We start from the raw sequence: 15,720 nt of genomic DNA on the forward strand, positions 1-15,720 counted from the left end.
AGGAGACCCAGCATGTTGTAAGCAGGCTGCTCCAGCCTCTGCCGGGAGGGCCGTCACTGCACCCGCATCTCATGCGCCAGGCCTCGCCCCCCGGCCTCGGGGGCGGGCGGGATTGGACCAGGCCCTTTGGAGACAGGATGTCAGCCTGGCACACTGCTCTAACAGCTCATCCTTCAGTAGGTGTTAGGGTCCGGACAGGGTGAGGGCGGATCGATGGAGAGGAAGAGGAGAGGCGAGGTGCAGCACCGCCGGCGCTGGCAAGCCAGAGATCCGAGTAGATGCAAAGAATTGCAGCACACACAGAGGGAGAAGATAAGATTCATTTAAGACAAGTTCACCTCCCACAGGTGAGCGTGGCCTCGTAGCCCCCTGCAAAGCCCTGGCTTAAATCCTTTTTTGTGTGTGTTGGAGTCTCACTCTGTCGCTCAGAGTGGAGTGCAGTGGCCGCTCCCGGCCACCGCAGCCTCGACCCGCTGGGCTCTGGCAATCCTTCCGCCTCAGCCTTCCGAGTAGCTGGAACTACAGGCGCGCGCTACCACGCCCGGCTCATTTTAAAAAATTTATTGTAGAGATGAGGTCTTGCCAAGTTGCCCAGGTGGATCTCGAACCCTCGGGCTCAGGCAATCCACTCACCTCAGCCTCCCAAAGGCGCGGGATTACAGGCTGAGCCACCGAGCCTGGCTTAAATCCTTTTCCTTGGAGATGTTGCAATCAGGTAGCTGTGACTGCCATGATGTCCTTATCGACCACCTGTGGATGTCTTGGAGAACCTGTGACACAGAGACCCACTAATGTCTGCACATTATCGTAGCCCCTAGGGAAGGGCGTGATGAGGATTCTAATTCAAATGACATTCCTTAGAGCTAATGGAGGGTGCACTTCCCCCTGTCTCCTAGGCATCCTTGGCTTCCCTGTAGAAAGCGCCCAATTTACTGGAAGATCGAATCCCCACCTGTCCCCCCTCTGAGCGGTTATAACTTTTGTAATTACAAGTTTCATGACTTTTACAGTCTTTGCCCAATGCATGATGTCTTAGACCTTGTAAATTCCCTTTACTTTAGGCAAGGTTGATTGCTGCTATGAGATACCTCAGATACCTGGCACCAGAAAGTCTGTTTCTGAAAAGACAAAGTCGGTAAAGTTAATTATACCTAAAGTGTGCGTTTCTCCAAAAGCATAGCTTCTACTTTCTCATCATTGTATTAAGGTTTAAGAACAAGATGAGCCGGGTTCAGTGGCTCAGCCTGTAATCCCGCGCTTTGGGAGGCTTGAGGTGAGTGGATTGCCCGGGCCTGCGGGTTCGAGACCCGCCCGGGCAACTTGACGAGACCTCATCTCTACAATAAAATAAAAAAAATCAGCCAGGCGTGGTAGCGCGCGCCTGTAGTTCCAGCTCCTTGGAAGGCTGAGGCGGAAGGATCACCGGAGCCCAGCAGGTCGAGGCTGCGGGGGCCGGGAGCGGCTGCTGCACTCCAGTCTGGGCGAAGGAGTGAGACTCACACTCAAAAAAAAAAGAACAAGATGAAATGGCTTGCTACTCTCGATCTGTCCTTTCAGGAGGACTTGTGATCTCCATTGCACAGATGAAGGAAGCGAGACTGGTCAGCCAAGGTCACTCACTGAGGTCAGACACAGGCCCGGCGACTCCAAAGCCCGTGCTGGGTGGGCGGCCAGGGTTTCTGGGAGCCGGGACAACCCGGGTGACGACCCACAGCCTCACCTCCGGCAACTGGCTCCCTCTCCCGTCCTTATCCCCAGAGACACCGGCCCCCCACCACATGGCCTCATCTTCAAGGCGGCACTTAGTGTTTTGACAGGAGGGAACGGAGCCTTGACATGGACCATCTGGCGTTGTTCACGGCTGCCGCCTCCCTCCTTTCTGTTTGGCCCTGGCCCTCTTTTATTTTTATTTACGCACTGATCATGTTTTAAGTAGCTTTAACACGTCTGAGCCGGCCAGTCAACCCAAGAGCAAGCAGCCTTAGTTGGGGCCTGACGGGTCCTTTTCCTGTGTGAGGGGAAGCCCAGGGGGTTTCCAGCAGGACAGGGGCCTCTGAGAGTCTGGGGTTTGCCCTCCCTGTCTCGGTGGATGCACCAGATGAGAACCCTCCGCCCTGGGGGCTGACTTTCACTCCCCCTAGACAAGTCAGCAGGAAGTGGGGGAGGGGAGGAGGAAGCCTCCAGCTGCTGTGTCTCCCTACCCACCCACCCCCAGCTCAGAGAGGGGAGGGGGCTTGCCTGAGGTCACACAGCCACGTGGTGGCCCGGCCTCTGCTCCCTGAGTGTCTGCAGAAGGAAGATCCGCTTTTAAAAATTATTATTATTTTGCAGAGATGGGGGTCTCACTATGCTGCCCAATCTGGTCTCAGACTCTGGGCTCCTCCCACCTCAGCCTCCCAAAGTGCTGGGATGACAGGCGTGAGCCACTGTCCCCGGATGGAAGGTTTTGTAGCAGGTTGAACCTGGTAGCCTCCTGTTCCTGGGACTTGGCCTCGTGCCCGTGCCAGCAGCGTGGGTTGGATGCCTGGCTTGGCCCAGCCACGCTTCTTTCTCCAGGCAAGCTGCTGTGGTCTGTGTTCAGTCACCCAAAACGTCAGCCCGCCCCGGCTCCCTGCTCTGCCCGACAGGTCCTCACTGGGCCAAGGAAGGAAACGGCTGTGGTCAAGGAGAGGGAGAGAAGGGCCAGTCCTGATTCCCAGTAGCTGACGGCGTGTCTGTGCTCAGAGTGGTGCAGAGCTGCCCGGCGGGGGCTGCCAAGGAAACTGGGAGCAGTCTGGGGCTATTCGAGGCACCTGCAGGGCCTGGAGGGTGTCGGCCTCTGGGCGGGAGGCCAGGCCTCTGTCCTTGCCCCACCATCTAGAATCTCGGACCGATCCAAGCCTGGGCCCCAGTGTCCTCCTGAGAGTCGGGCCTGCCATCCAGCGATCCCTGTGCTCTGATTTCTCATCGCTCTACCCCGGCCGCCCCTCTGGGCCCAGCACACCCCAGCTTGGGCGAGGTTCCCAGGCCACGGCCGGGAGGACATCTGGGTCATCCCTGGCCACTTTGGGAACTGGGATGGACTGGTCCCACCTTGGCAGGGAGTGTCCCGCCGTGGTTCTGGTTTGCGGAAGTGGAACTCCACCAGGAGAAACCGAACTGTTGACCGGGCCGCGTGGAGGGCAGCTTGGGGAAGCCCTCTGCTGGCCTGGACACCTCTCCCATGCGCGCCGATGTGTCCCCTGTCCCGGACCCCCCCCAATCCCCCTACCCTGTTCCCTGACAGACATGCCCTAAGCCTTTGTCCAGGCCGGGCTCTGGGGCAGGGGGGTTCCTGGCAGGCCTGGGCAGGTGTCCCCTGGGGAGAGGTCTGGCATGGGGCAAAGGGCAGTGCATCTGCAGGGGTGTGGCCTGCTCGCTGGGGGAGGGACACCCTGCCACCCACGGGCTTTTGCCTCCACGGTGCTCCCTGACGGGAAGTGTGTCGGGAAATCAGAAATATATTAAGCTTTACAGCTGCTGAGAAGTCACATTCCTCTGTAATCAGCAGTGACTCGGCCCCCTCTCTCCCCCAGACAAGGGTGTAGGGAGCAGGGAGCCAACCATTCCTTTCCTGCCTGCAAGATCACAGCGTGTTCTTCCGCCTTGCTGGGGTTCGGAGACACGGGCCGTCGCAACCCGGGATTTGGGGTCCCTTGTGGTCTCTCCTCTGGGCTCTGGTGTGTTCACCGTCTCCCTCACTGGCCTGGAGCTGGCCGCGTCCTCCCAGCTCTGCTGGCCCTGCCTGGGCAGATGTTAAGGGTCACTGCCGGGACTTTGACGGAGGCTGTGACTTGGCGACCCACCTTCCAAATCCTCGCTCCACGGGGGCACACAGGCCCTCCTATCTCTGTGCTGTCTTCGGTTTAAGATTCTGGTGAGGCCGGGCATAGTGGCTCACCCCTGTAATCCCAGCACTTTGAGAGGCTGGGACGGGAGGATTGCTTGGGCCCAGGAGTTCGAGACCAGCCTGGGCTACATGGGGAGCCCTCGCCTCTGCAAAATGTTTTTCTTTTTAATTAGGTAGGCACCACCTGTAGTCCCAGCTACTCTGGAGGCTGAGGTGAGAGGCTTGCTTGAGCCCAGGAGTTGGAGGCTGTGGTGAGTCATGATGGTGCCACTGCATTCTGGCCTGGGTGACAGAGCGAGACCCCGATTCCAAAAAAAAAAAAAAGATTCTGATGGTCACATCTGGGCTAGCCACTGCACTCCGGTCCCCATCAGATTCCTGCCCCGGTGACACTTTGGTCTCCATACCCACTCTTCCCTGGCCATACCAAGCCCTCTGTCCAAGCTGCCACCTCCAGTCCCTAAATCACGACACCCACCATCACGCCACACTTCCCCCTCCTTCACAATTGCCTGTGAGGCAGGTGGTCTGTGCCCACTTAACAGATGAGTTTGTTGAGGCTGGGGGCTTGGTCTCATGGTGAGCTCACAGGCTAGAAGCTACGTGACCAGGGTTCCTCTCTAGCCTGTCTCCTACAGGGCTGGAACTCTAAACTCAATAAAAGTAGGCTTTGCTCTTCAAACCAACTTCCTTGCCACCCCCTGCAAGAAGCCCTCCTGGGTTTCCCTAGGAGCGCCTCAGCACTGTGCTGCCATCATGGAGGGTGAGGTCATCTGTGAAACAGGTGTACCAGAGTTGGGGGAGGTCATGGAGGGTTGGGAGGCACGCTCTCCAGCATGACGGCCCTTCTTGGTGAGAAGAGAAACGTGATCCTGGCTTGTTTGGACAGTTGGGGCTGCTCGGCAGGAGAGCCGTTTTAATAAGGGGCCTCCTGGTGGTTCAAGGCCACCCCGCCAATTAGCAGGCGGCACCCAGGTGCCTCCCTCAATAATTAAAACTGTCCTCCAGCCCATGCTTCTTGATGTGCCTTTAAAGTTTGCCAGGCGGCCGTTTCCCTGGCCAAGGGGCCGGTTGCCTGATTCCTGCGCCCTGGGCTTGGGATCCCATGGCCCCCCTCACCTGGCTTCTGCCCCTCAGCCTCCACCTGTGTGAGCCTAGTGGTGTCCCAGGGCCCGCCTGGTGTCAGTCCCCGCCCCCACAACCTAATTCTGAGGCCAGTTTCAGAGTAGGACACGGAGACCCAGGCAGGGCCCGGCAGGCGGCATCAGCACCGTAAATCGGTGCGCTGTCATCTGCCACATGCAGGACCGGGATGACCACCTCGTCCCGGTCTCAGCACTGAAAATCCTGCATCCCAAGAAACCCCTCCATGGGGACAGGTGTGTGAGCTGGTCTGGCCCTCCTGGATGTGACCCCAGACCCCGCCCCCTTCTCTTGGAGGGTCCCAAGGAGGACGGGGCAGGGGAGTGGAGCGGCCACCTTGCCATGTTGCGGCCACTGTAGCCTCGACCTGCTGGGCTCAGGCGATCTTCCTGCCTCAGCTTCCCTAGTAGCTGGAATTACAGTCATGCACCACCATGTCCAGCTAATTTTTTTATTTTTTGTAGAGATGAGGTCTTGCTGTGTTGCCCAGGCTGGTCTTGATCCCCTGGGCTTAGGTAATCCTCTCACCTCGGCCTCCCAAAGGACTGAGATTATATGGGTGAGCCACTGTGCCCGGCCCTCAGCATTTGTTTTTGTTTGTTTGTTTGTTTGTTTGTTTTGAGTTGGAGTCTCACTCTGTCGCCCAGACTGAAGTGCAGTGGCCGCTCCCGGCCACCGCAGCCTCGACCTGCTGGGTTCCGGCGATCCTTCCACCTCAGCCTTCCGAGTAGCCAGAATCACAGGCATGCGCTACCACGCCCGGCTGATTTTTTGATTTATTGTAGAGATGAGGTCTCGCTGCCCAGGCGGGTCTCAAACCCGTGGACTCAGGCAATCCACTCACCTCAGCCTTCCAAAGGCATGGGATGACAGGCTGAGCCACCGAGCCCGGTTAGCATTTGTTTTAGGAGAAAGCTCTCTAGCGGGTGGGTGGAGGGTCAGATGGAGGGTGTGGAGGCCAGGGGCCCTTTTCCATTTGCAGTAGAAACCCAGGGAACAGGCGCTTGGTGTGAGCACCAGAGCAGCCGTTCATGGAGGAAGTGGCCTCGGTGGGACCCAGACTAAGCCGTGCACGGGTTCTCTCGCTTGAACTTGACCACGGCTGCTGCCTACCCCCGTTCTCCGGTTGGGGAAACTGAGTCTCAGAGACGGGCAGAACCAGGGTTTGAACCCAGATCCATGACTGACAGAGACCTTGTGGCAAGCTCTTCCCCCGGGCCTCCCTAGAAACAGCGAGATCGAGATGTGGTGTCTCTGATGTGGGTGTGTGGGGTTGGAGCCCAGGCAGTGTCTCTATGTCTGCAGACGCCAGCCCCACAAAAGCTTCACACCTGCCATGCGCATTTGCTCTTTCAGGGGCACAGGGGCTCCCTGCTTGAAGAGGGGCGTTCCCCAGGGGAAGTTGGGGCCCAGGAGCGGCCACGGAGCCCTGCATGGTGGGGCACTGGACTGGATTTAAAAATGCAGAGGGGACTGGGCAGGCTTTTCTTTTCTTTTCTTTTCTTTTCTTTTTTTTTTGAGTCGGAGTCTCATGTTGTTGTCCAGGCTGGAGTGCCCTGGCATGACCACAAAGATCACAGCTCACCGCAGCCTCGACCTCCTGGGCTCAGGTGATTCTTCCAGGCTAGTCTTGAACCCCTGGGCTCAGGCAATCCTCTCTCCTCGGCCTCCCCAAGGGCTGAGAGCATATGGGTGAGCCACTGTGCCTGGCCCTCAGCATTTGTTTCCGGAGAAAGCTCTCTAGGGGGTGGGTGGAGGGCCAGGTGGAGTGTCTGGAGGCCAGGGGCCCTTTTTCATTTGCAGTAGATACCCAGGGAGCTCCACCACACCCAGCTGATTTTTCTATTTTTTTAGAGACATCATCTTGCTGTGTTGCCTGGGCTGATCTTGAATCCTGGGCTCAAGCGAGCCTCCCACCTTGGCCTCCCAGAGTGCTGAAAGGACAGGCGTGGGCCACCATGATCCTGGGTGGGTTTTGAAGGACATGGAAGGTCTCTGGCCTGGGGAGGGGTCAGGAGCTCAAGCTGCCCAGCGTTCTCCCCAAAAGCTGCTGCCTGGTGACATCCTAGTGGGTCCTGTTCCAGGGAAAGAAGGGGAGAGGGAGGGAAAAGAGGGAAGGAAGGAGGGAGGGAGAGTGAAGGAGCTGTCTGCCAGTAAGAATTTGCCGTCCTCTGTTTTTTCTTGGAGTTTGGGTCTGGGCTCCCTGTGGAGCATTCTGTGCTCAGGTCCCCGTCCTCTGGCTGGAGACCCCTCTGGCCCCCACATTTGGATGGCTATAGTCCTGCCCAGAATTGAGCTCGTGGGGTGGGGTCCTCGAGCGGGCGGTGGCTGGAGTGGGGAGCAAGGTGCTGAGGGGCTTGGGGCGTGAAATGGACGATGTTCGGGCGGAGGGTCAGGGAGGAGGGGCGCTGGCTGCCCGGCGGCTCTGCCGGGGATTTCTCTGCGCTGGCACTTGGCCACCCTCCGCTTCCTGTGCGGACATCGGTGGGAAACTGGGCTTCCCAGAAGCCAGACCCAAGGAGGGGCCTGCTCAGAAAGCTCCCACGGAGGAGGGGAGCACGGCCTGCGCCTGGAGGCTGGGCCCAGGGCCACGACTGCTGCTCTCGGAACAACTCGGGGCGGGCCTGCCTTCCCGGCTCCTTGTTTCCCATCTTGGTGGGGAAGTTGGCTCTACAGGTTAACTTCTGGGGTTTTGTGGAACCAGGGAAGCGGGAACCCGGGTAGATGCAGGGTGGAAAACAGCTGGCACTGGAGAAGGGTGGAGCGAGGTCTGGTTGCCAGGGGACCGCGGAGTGGCAGCCTGCCCTGCCCCCTCCTGGGCTGTAGGTCCCAGCTAGGATGTGGCCTCGGAAACTCTCCTCAGAGGCTTGGTGCAAGTGTGTCTCCCGTTGTGAGACCAAGGTCAGTGCTAGAAAGTTGGCCTGAGGGGTGACTTGAATTCCTGGGTGTGATTTCTCACACGCTCTCCTTGAAAGGGCTTCCCAGTTCCTCGGGTCTAATTGGGGGCTGCCATTTGCCGTTGTTTCCGAGAGAAAAAAGCAGCTGGAGCATATCTGGCATCCACCCACCTGTCCGCCCACCCGTGCACCCACTAATCCAGCCATTCGCCCTCTCACTCTTCTGTCCACCCATCCACTCATCCATCTGTCCATCAACCCACAGATCCAGCCACCCTCCCGCCCACCTGTCCTAGATTCATCCGTTCACGTGTCCATGAATCCAGCCACCCAAGGACATAACCTGTCTTTCCAACCACCCATCCATGCATCCACTCACCCGTCTGTCCAGCTGCCCTCCCATCCATCCGTCCATCCCTCCATCCGTCCATCCCTCCATCCACCCACCCATCCATCTATCCATCTGCCTGTTCATCCACCTGTTCAACCACCCACCCACTCATTCATTGATTCATCCAGCCACTCAACCACCCATCCATCCATGCATATGCCCACTTATCCGCCCATTCACCCATCCATCCATCCATCCCTCCATCTGTCCATCTATCCATCCACCCACCCATCCATCTATCCATCCACCTGTTCATCCACCTATTCAACCACCCACCCACTCATTCATTGATTCATCCACCCACTCAACCACCCATCCATCCATGCATATACCCACTTATCTGCCCATCCATCTATCGATCCATCCATCCATCCGTCCGTCCATCCACCACTTAACCCACCCATCTATCCGTCCATCTACTCATCCACCCATTCACCCATCCCTCCATCCACCCACCCATCCATCTATCCATCCACCTGTTCATCCACCTATTCAAACACCCACCACTCATTCTTCGACTCATCCACCCACTTATCCACCCATCCATCCATCCATCCACTTACCATTCATTCGTTCATCCATCTATCCACCATCCACCCACTCATCCATCCCTCCGCCCATCCACCCACTCATCCATCCCTCCACCCATGCTTCCATCCATCAACCCACCCACTTACTCACCCACCCACCCATTGATTCATCCATCCACCCACCCAGCCATCCATCCATCCACCCAGCCATGCCTTTCTAGAGCCAGGCAACATGTGGGCAGATGTGGACTCAGGCTGAGAGAGTGATCAGATCTTCCCTCTTGTGTTGGGACTTGAACTGAGCCTTGAAAAATGCTTGGGCTTGGGTGAACAGTGGAGGGCAGGGGATGGAACACAAGAAGGCAGAGCAGGTGCAGAGGCCAGGGGCAGAGTGGGCGTGGGGGACTGTGGGGAGAGTGGCGTGGAAGGAGACCAGGGCGCTGGTGAAGTCCCCACCCCGCATCCCTGGCCCCAGCAACCAGGTGCCTAGGTCCCACACGGTCCCTGGTCAGTCTGTCTCCCTCTCCTCCTCTTCCCCTCCCATCGGTAGCCTTTGTTGGGCTGTGGCAGAAGTTAATTGGATTTGCAGCTCCGTTCTCAAGGGGATTTGTGGCCTCAAATAGGGATGTTAGAATAAAAGTAGTAAAGGTTTTACAGGCAGCAGTATAATTCTGACTTTAGCATTCCTGTTTTATCTCTGCTGGTCTGGGCAGGTGAAGGAGATGGCAAGAGCTGAACAGGACACTGAAGGAGACACAGGAAAGGGGGATTTAAGAAAATCATGTGCACAAGGTATTCTTTTAAAGAGACAGTAATTTTTGAAATCACGATTATGTCTTATTTTAGTGGGCGCCAACTTTCGATCTGTCCATTAAGAAACAAGACATGGCCGTTGCCTTGCTAAGCTGTGGTGTGGCCATGTGCTCTTTGACCTATGACCAGGGCACGTTTTCTTAAGCTTTGGCCCCCTCCCCTATGTTGGGGAGGTGAATCTCTTCTTTCTCTCTCTCTCTCTCTCTCTCTCTCTGTCTCTAATTTACTTTCTAAATAAACTGGATTTTCTAATCTTAAAAAAAAGACACTGTAACAGCCACGGGGCGGGGGTCCTAACGAGATGTCAGAAACGATTTTCTTGGGCAGTAGGAAATACCCCGGATGGAGTGACAGCTAGCAGCTGCCGTGTTTCGGGTACTGCTAAGCACAGAACATTCTGGCATCTTGCAGCTGCTCCTTCCCCCAGTCCCATGAGAAAGAGCTATTTTGTGTCGCCATTTTTCAGGAGGAGCCATTGAGACCCAGAGAAGTTAAGTAGGTTGTCCAAGGTCACACAGGGCAAGAGGTAGGCCTGGGACTCAGAGCCGGAGGTGCCTAGCTCAAAAAGGCCTTTTCCCTCCTTTGCTGCCTCTGGCTCAGCTCACTTGGCAGGGCAGGTGGGCTTCATCTGAATGTCAAGTGTGATGGAGGAGTAGAGAGCCCTGTGTTCCGAAAGACTGCAACGGGCTTCAAGGCTAAGAGTGCTGCAGTTGATTAGTGATGTCTGCCCGGGCACAGGACTGGCGGGAGGTGTGTACGTAGGGTGGATTTCCTTACAATGTGAGTGTACCTTTCGGATGACTTGGCAGGGTGGGTCCCAGAGGTGGAGTCCCCAAGTGGCTGCCCCATACCTGCTGATCCCCTCCAGGGCTCCATGCGACAGCTTGCTTCTTCCAAACCTTAACCCACACCCTGTGTTAGAGTCTGGACAGGATCATGCCTTGTAACACCAAGAACTTGTATATGTGTTTCCTCCTCTCTACGTTTCACCCAGAAGCATTTCAGCACTTCGCTACCATGTCATTTTATACACAACATCCTTTTTGGGGGGAGGTGGGGTTTGGAGTCTCACTCTGTTGTTCCGGTCAGAGTGCAGTGGCATGATCACAGCTACTGCAACCTTGACTTCCTGGGCTCAGGCAGTCCTCCTGCCTCAGCCTCCTGAGCAGCTGGGATGATAGGCATTCACCACCACACCCAGCTAGTTAGTTATTTTATTCTACAACAATTTATTCTACAACAGTAGAGGCAGGGTCTTGCTATGTTGCCCGGGCTGGTCTCAAACTCCTGGGCTCAAGCAATCCTCCTGCCTTGGCCTCCCAAACTGCTGGGATTACAGGTATGAGCCACTGTGCCCAGCTGAAATTGTTTACGTAAATAAGAATTTTGATGGCGTGTTTCCTAATTTTGGAAGTAATGCTGTTCATCGTCGAAAATTTGGGAAAAGCAGAAATGACCGCTGAGAGGATTGGAGAGAGGGTGGCTCCACCTGGGGTGGGGGAGCTAACATGGGGGCAGGGACAGGACAGAGTCTGCCCTGGCAGTGGGATTTCTTGCCGAGTCTCAGCCTGGCCCGAGCTTCCCCAGCCCTCGGCCCCTTGTGCTCCAGCAAATCCCGTGGTCACTTGCGCCTGGTCTGGTCCTGCAGACTGTGGCTCTCAGCTTCACCTCCCATCAGCCTCTCGGGATCTGGACCAGCCTGGGGCTTCGCGTATTGCGGAAAGAAATGGATCCTCCAAGGGGTTCCCTGCCCAGGAGCGATGCCAAGTTAGCCATGGAGCCCTGGTGGCAAGAATGTCGTGGTGGCCTCATCCCCTGTGACTTGGGGACACATACCTCCACTGGGGGGTGCTGCAGTCAGGAGGGGAGAGAGCCCACAGCACAGAGGTTAGCACAGAGGTTAGGCCCGGCCACACCGTCCCCGTGGACTCTGGCTGCTGCCACAAATCCACAGGGAAACATGGACCAGTGGTTGGCAGGTCTGCCTGAGGGGCCTCAGACCTAAGGACCAGGGTCCCTTCGTGTCTGTGACAGAGCCAGGTGGGACCCTGGCCTCCAGCTCCCGGCCCAGTGGACTTCCCCCCACCCCCCAAGCATCGACCCCGGCCTCGCCTCGCTGGTGGAGTCTGCCGAGGCGTGGACATCCATCCCTGCTGAGTCTTGGACGGAGCAAACACCAGCCTGACCCCAGGCGAGGAACAGGTCTCAGCTGGCAGCCGGGCCAGGGCAGCCCGCAGCCGGGGTCTCCTGCCCTGCCACAGATCTAGTGAAAGATTTCCTACAGAGCACACACCCTGGGGCGCAGGGGGACGTCTGGCTTAATTAAGGGGCCTTTTTGTCTCCTAGACATGCGTTGCTTTGGGTCTCTTGCTTCTGAGACTCCTGCAGCCCCTTCCTCATTCTGGTGCTGGATCTGCCTCTCCCGCCCCGTGCTCCCTCCTGGGGCTGGCCGGCATCATTTCTGGCTCTGTGTGGCTGGTCCGCGCTGGGCTTTCGCACGGAGGCCCGTCCACTTGGGGCCACACCCATCTGCCTGCGGAGGACAGAGCAGAGCGATGCTTAAGGTTGGAGGGGAAGGAAAACTTCGTCCTGATCCCCGTCCAGGTTCTGTGGCTGTGGACGAATTCAGTGGACCCAAGGCAGGTGAACAGGAGCAAAGCTGTTTTAATGGCGTACATACGCACGAGACTCCCACGGCATGAGACTCAAGGAAGGGCATGGAGGATTGAAGTTTTTCTTTCTTTTTTTTGCAGACAGGGCCTTGCTCTGTTGCCCTGGCTGGAGTGCGGTAGTGTGATCATAGCACACTGTAGGCTCAGACTCCTGGGCTCAGGTGATCCTCTTGCCTCAGCCCCCCCAGTAGCTGGGACTGTAGGTGCCAGCCACCCTGCCTGGTGAATTTAAAATTTTTATAGCGATAGGGTCTCGCTATGTTGCCCAGGCTGGTCTGGAACTCCTGAGCTCAAGCAGTCCTATTGCCTTGGCCTCCCAGAGTGCTGGAATTATGGGTGTGAGCCATTGCACTCAGCCTGAAGTTTATGTAATTTTATTTAACTTTTGAGTCAGAGTCCCCACTCTGTCACCCAGGCTGGAGTGCAGTGGCACGATCACGGCTCACCACAGCCTCCACCTCCTGGGCTCAGGCGATCCTGCCGCCTCAGCCTCCTGAGTAGCTGGAGCTACAGGTGCACACCACACCTGGCTAATTTTTTGATTTGTTGTAGAGACGAAGTCTTGCTATATTGCCCAGGTGGGTCTCAAACTTCTGACCTCAAGCAGCCCTCCTGCCTCAACCTGCCTCCCTAAGTGCTGGGATGACAGGCGTGAGCCACCGCACCTGGCCTGAAGTTCATATATGTGTTTAAACACCATCCTGAGGGTGGTCCGGGGCTTCTGAGGGGTGAGGGGAGGGCGTGTCGTTCCCTCCATGGGCACCGCTGCGTTCCCTCTGTGGTTGGTTTCCCACACGTCTCCTCTCTTGGGGTCCCCCTTCCTGGGAGGGGAGGCGACTGGTCCTTGGGAGCAGGCAGGGAGTCAGAAGGTCTGAGGGCTTTTCAGGGCCCATCCTGACCTCACCCCAGGCCCTGGTGGGCAGGTGGGTGGGGGTCCCACTGCCCTCAGAGCCCTGAAGCTACCCTTCCCTCCAGAATCCCCTCCCCCACCCCAGGTGTCCCCGAAGCCCTCGTCCTGCTTCCAGAACCCCTGCAGTGAGAGCGCAGTTACACATGAAGGCAGGTTTCTACATGACAAAAGCCCTTGGCAGGGCGAGCCGGCGCAGGTCTCCTGATCTGTGGACCTCCACAGGGTCGGCTTGTCCTGTGACGTGGATCAGCGCCATCCCACCCCGTGTCCTTTGAGAATGGATGAGGGTTTTTTGGCGCCTCCCGGCAGGGCCGAGCAAACTCCAGGTGGATTCCAGGCAGACCCCTGGGCTGGCTGTGCTGGTACCTGCTCACCTCTCTCTCCCCTTCTCTCCGCAGGCCTTTTCCCTCGGAGGAGACCACAGAAAATGACGATGACGTCTATCGCAGCCTGGAGGAGTTGGCCGAGTAAGACAGCAGGCATCAGGGAGGGAGGGAGGGAGGGAGGGAAGGAGGGAAGGAGGGAGCCAGGCACTTCTTGGAGTGCTCGGGGAGTTGGAAGAAATCATGGTGGCCAGCCTGGAGAAATCGGTCGAGTAAGACAGCAGGCGGCAAGAGGGCAGGGGAGGAGGGACAGAGGGAGGAAAGGAGACACTTCTTGGTGTGCCCAGAGAGTCAGGAAAAGCCATGGCGGCCAGCCTGGGGGCAGAGCTGGTCTTTGACTGTTCTCGCCCAGGGCGTCTCCGTGCGGCTGGTCGTGGCGTGATCTCCCACACTGGGTAGGAAGGTGTCCTTCCGCGAGACCTCACAGAGATGAGCAGTTCCTTACACCCGCTCCGTACATTCTAGAAAGGCACCTGGCCCCTCTGATGGGCGGCACGGGCGTTGGCCCGTTGGCCCCAGCAGGTTCCTTCCAGGTCAGAGGTCCGTGAGGGCCTGTCTCTGCAGAGCTGCCGGGCTGGAGGGTGGCTCGGATGGGCTGCGGTCCTGGGAAGCTGTGTGGGTGAGGAGGGCTGGCGTTTCCAGACGCCGAGGCCCCCGGAGTGCAGGCTGCAAGCAACGGACTTTGGGCCTCGGGGCCCAAGACAGGCCACGGAAGCCGTAGGGAGCGCCGTTTCCTTGGTGGACACGTGTCTGCTTTCCCGTGGCCCCCTTGTGCCTGTCTCTAAGAGGACTCTGTCTCACCACGCACTGCCTACGCCTGACCACTCTACCCCATGGTCTGTGGCCCTGCAGCGACCATGGGAGTCCTGGCCTGGCGCCGCGGAGTCAACTGTGGCCGGGGTGGGGTCGCGTGACCCGCCGCCGGGAGCAGGGAGGCCTGGGAGGGAGGAGGGGCGCCCCACCCTCGGGTGAGGGATCGAGGCTCAGCAGTGTTCTCGTGGCTCCCGGCCAGGCCTGCCCGCTGCCCTCCCAGGCCAGGTGGGAACCAGCCTTCGGGGGCTTTCTGGCCGCCCGGGAGCCTTGTTCCTGTGGGACAGCTTTGCCTTTGGTTGCTGTCAGACGACCTGTTCCTTCCAGGAGTCTCTTACTGCTTGTCTCTCCCTTCTTCTTAGAGCTCAGGCTGAGAACGAGACTCAGTTCTGAGAGTAAGAGCAAATCCAGCATTTATTGAGTACCTGCTGTTTGTGGCACGGGGTGGGAGGCTCTGCCTGTCAATCACCCCACACCCAGGGCTGCCTCCACTGTAGGGCCCAGGAAAGGGCTGTGCGCAGGGTCGGTGGCTAGATGAGCAATTTCAGTCACCCCCAAGTCAGCCTGTCACCCCCAACTGGCGGCCTGGTCTCCTGCAATTCTGTGAAAGATATTCCTCACCCCCCACAGCTGGGGTCGTCGGTGGTGGCCTGTCCTCCAGACACTGAGCTCCTTGGGACATCGGGTCTGCTCAGGGTGGACTAGAGGATGAAGGAGCATTTTGAAGGGGAGTTAGCTGTCCAGGGTCCACACAGGCTGGAGTGCCCACACTGACCAGTCTCAGAATTGGAGAGGGACATAGTCAAGCTTTGTTTGTTTTTTGAGTCGGGGTCTCACTCTGTTGCCCAGACTGAAGTGCAGTGTCATGATCATGGCTGCCGTAGCCTCGGCCTCCTGGACTCAGGCGATCCTCCCCCCTCAGCCTCCCGAGTAGCTGGGACTACAGGCGTGTGTCACCACACCTGGCTGATTTTTTGATTTATTGTAGAACTGAGATCTTGCCTTGTTGCCTAGGCTGGTCTCGAACCCTTGAGCTGGGAAACAGGCCCACTTCCACCCACGGGGCTTCCTGAGGTTGCACCAGGGACTGCCCACCTCAGCCCTGGAGATGGTGAGGAGAAAGAGGCTCAGAGAGGTTGGGGTGCTGGCTGGTGGTGGCACAGCCAGCGAGATGAGGACCCTGCCCTCGGCGAGTCTGCAGCTGCGCTGGCCTGCCGAGCTCAAGGGTTGCAGCTGCCCCTCCCTCCCTCCCTTACTGGTATTCTCTGCCTTGGAAGTCCTCCTCATCTACTGGGTCCAGGCC

The 15,720-nt window shown here is 57.9% G+C and overlaps 1 protein-coding gene across 1 annotated transcript in view; it reads left to right on the forward strand.

Moving 5' to 3' along the window:
- Nucleotides 1–15,720, forward strand: part of VAV2 (vav guanine nucleotide exchange factor 2) — a gene marked incomplete at its 5' end in the record, with an annotated part of 165,041 nt that overhangs the window by 76,547 nt on the left and 72,774 nt on the right. Inside the window, one exon of the mRNA XM_021715249.1 lies at nucleotides 13,623–13,691. Coding sequence (XP_021570924.1) covers nucleotides 13,623–13,691 — 69 coding nt within the window. The remainder of the gene's footprint in view (nucleotides 1–13,622; nucleotides 13,692–15,720) is intronic.

Source organism: Carlito syrichta, unplaced genomic scaffold (genome assembly GCF_000164805.1).
Source record: "Carlito syrichta isolate Samal-C Ts95f unplaced genomic scaffold, Tarsius_syrichta-2.0.1 Scaffold306913, whole genome shotgun sequence".
NCBI lineage: Eukaryota > Metazoa > Chordata > Mammalia > Primates > Tarsiidae > Carlito > Carlito syrichta.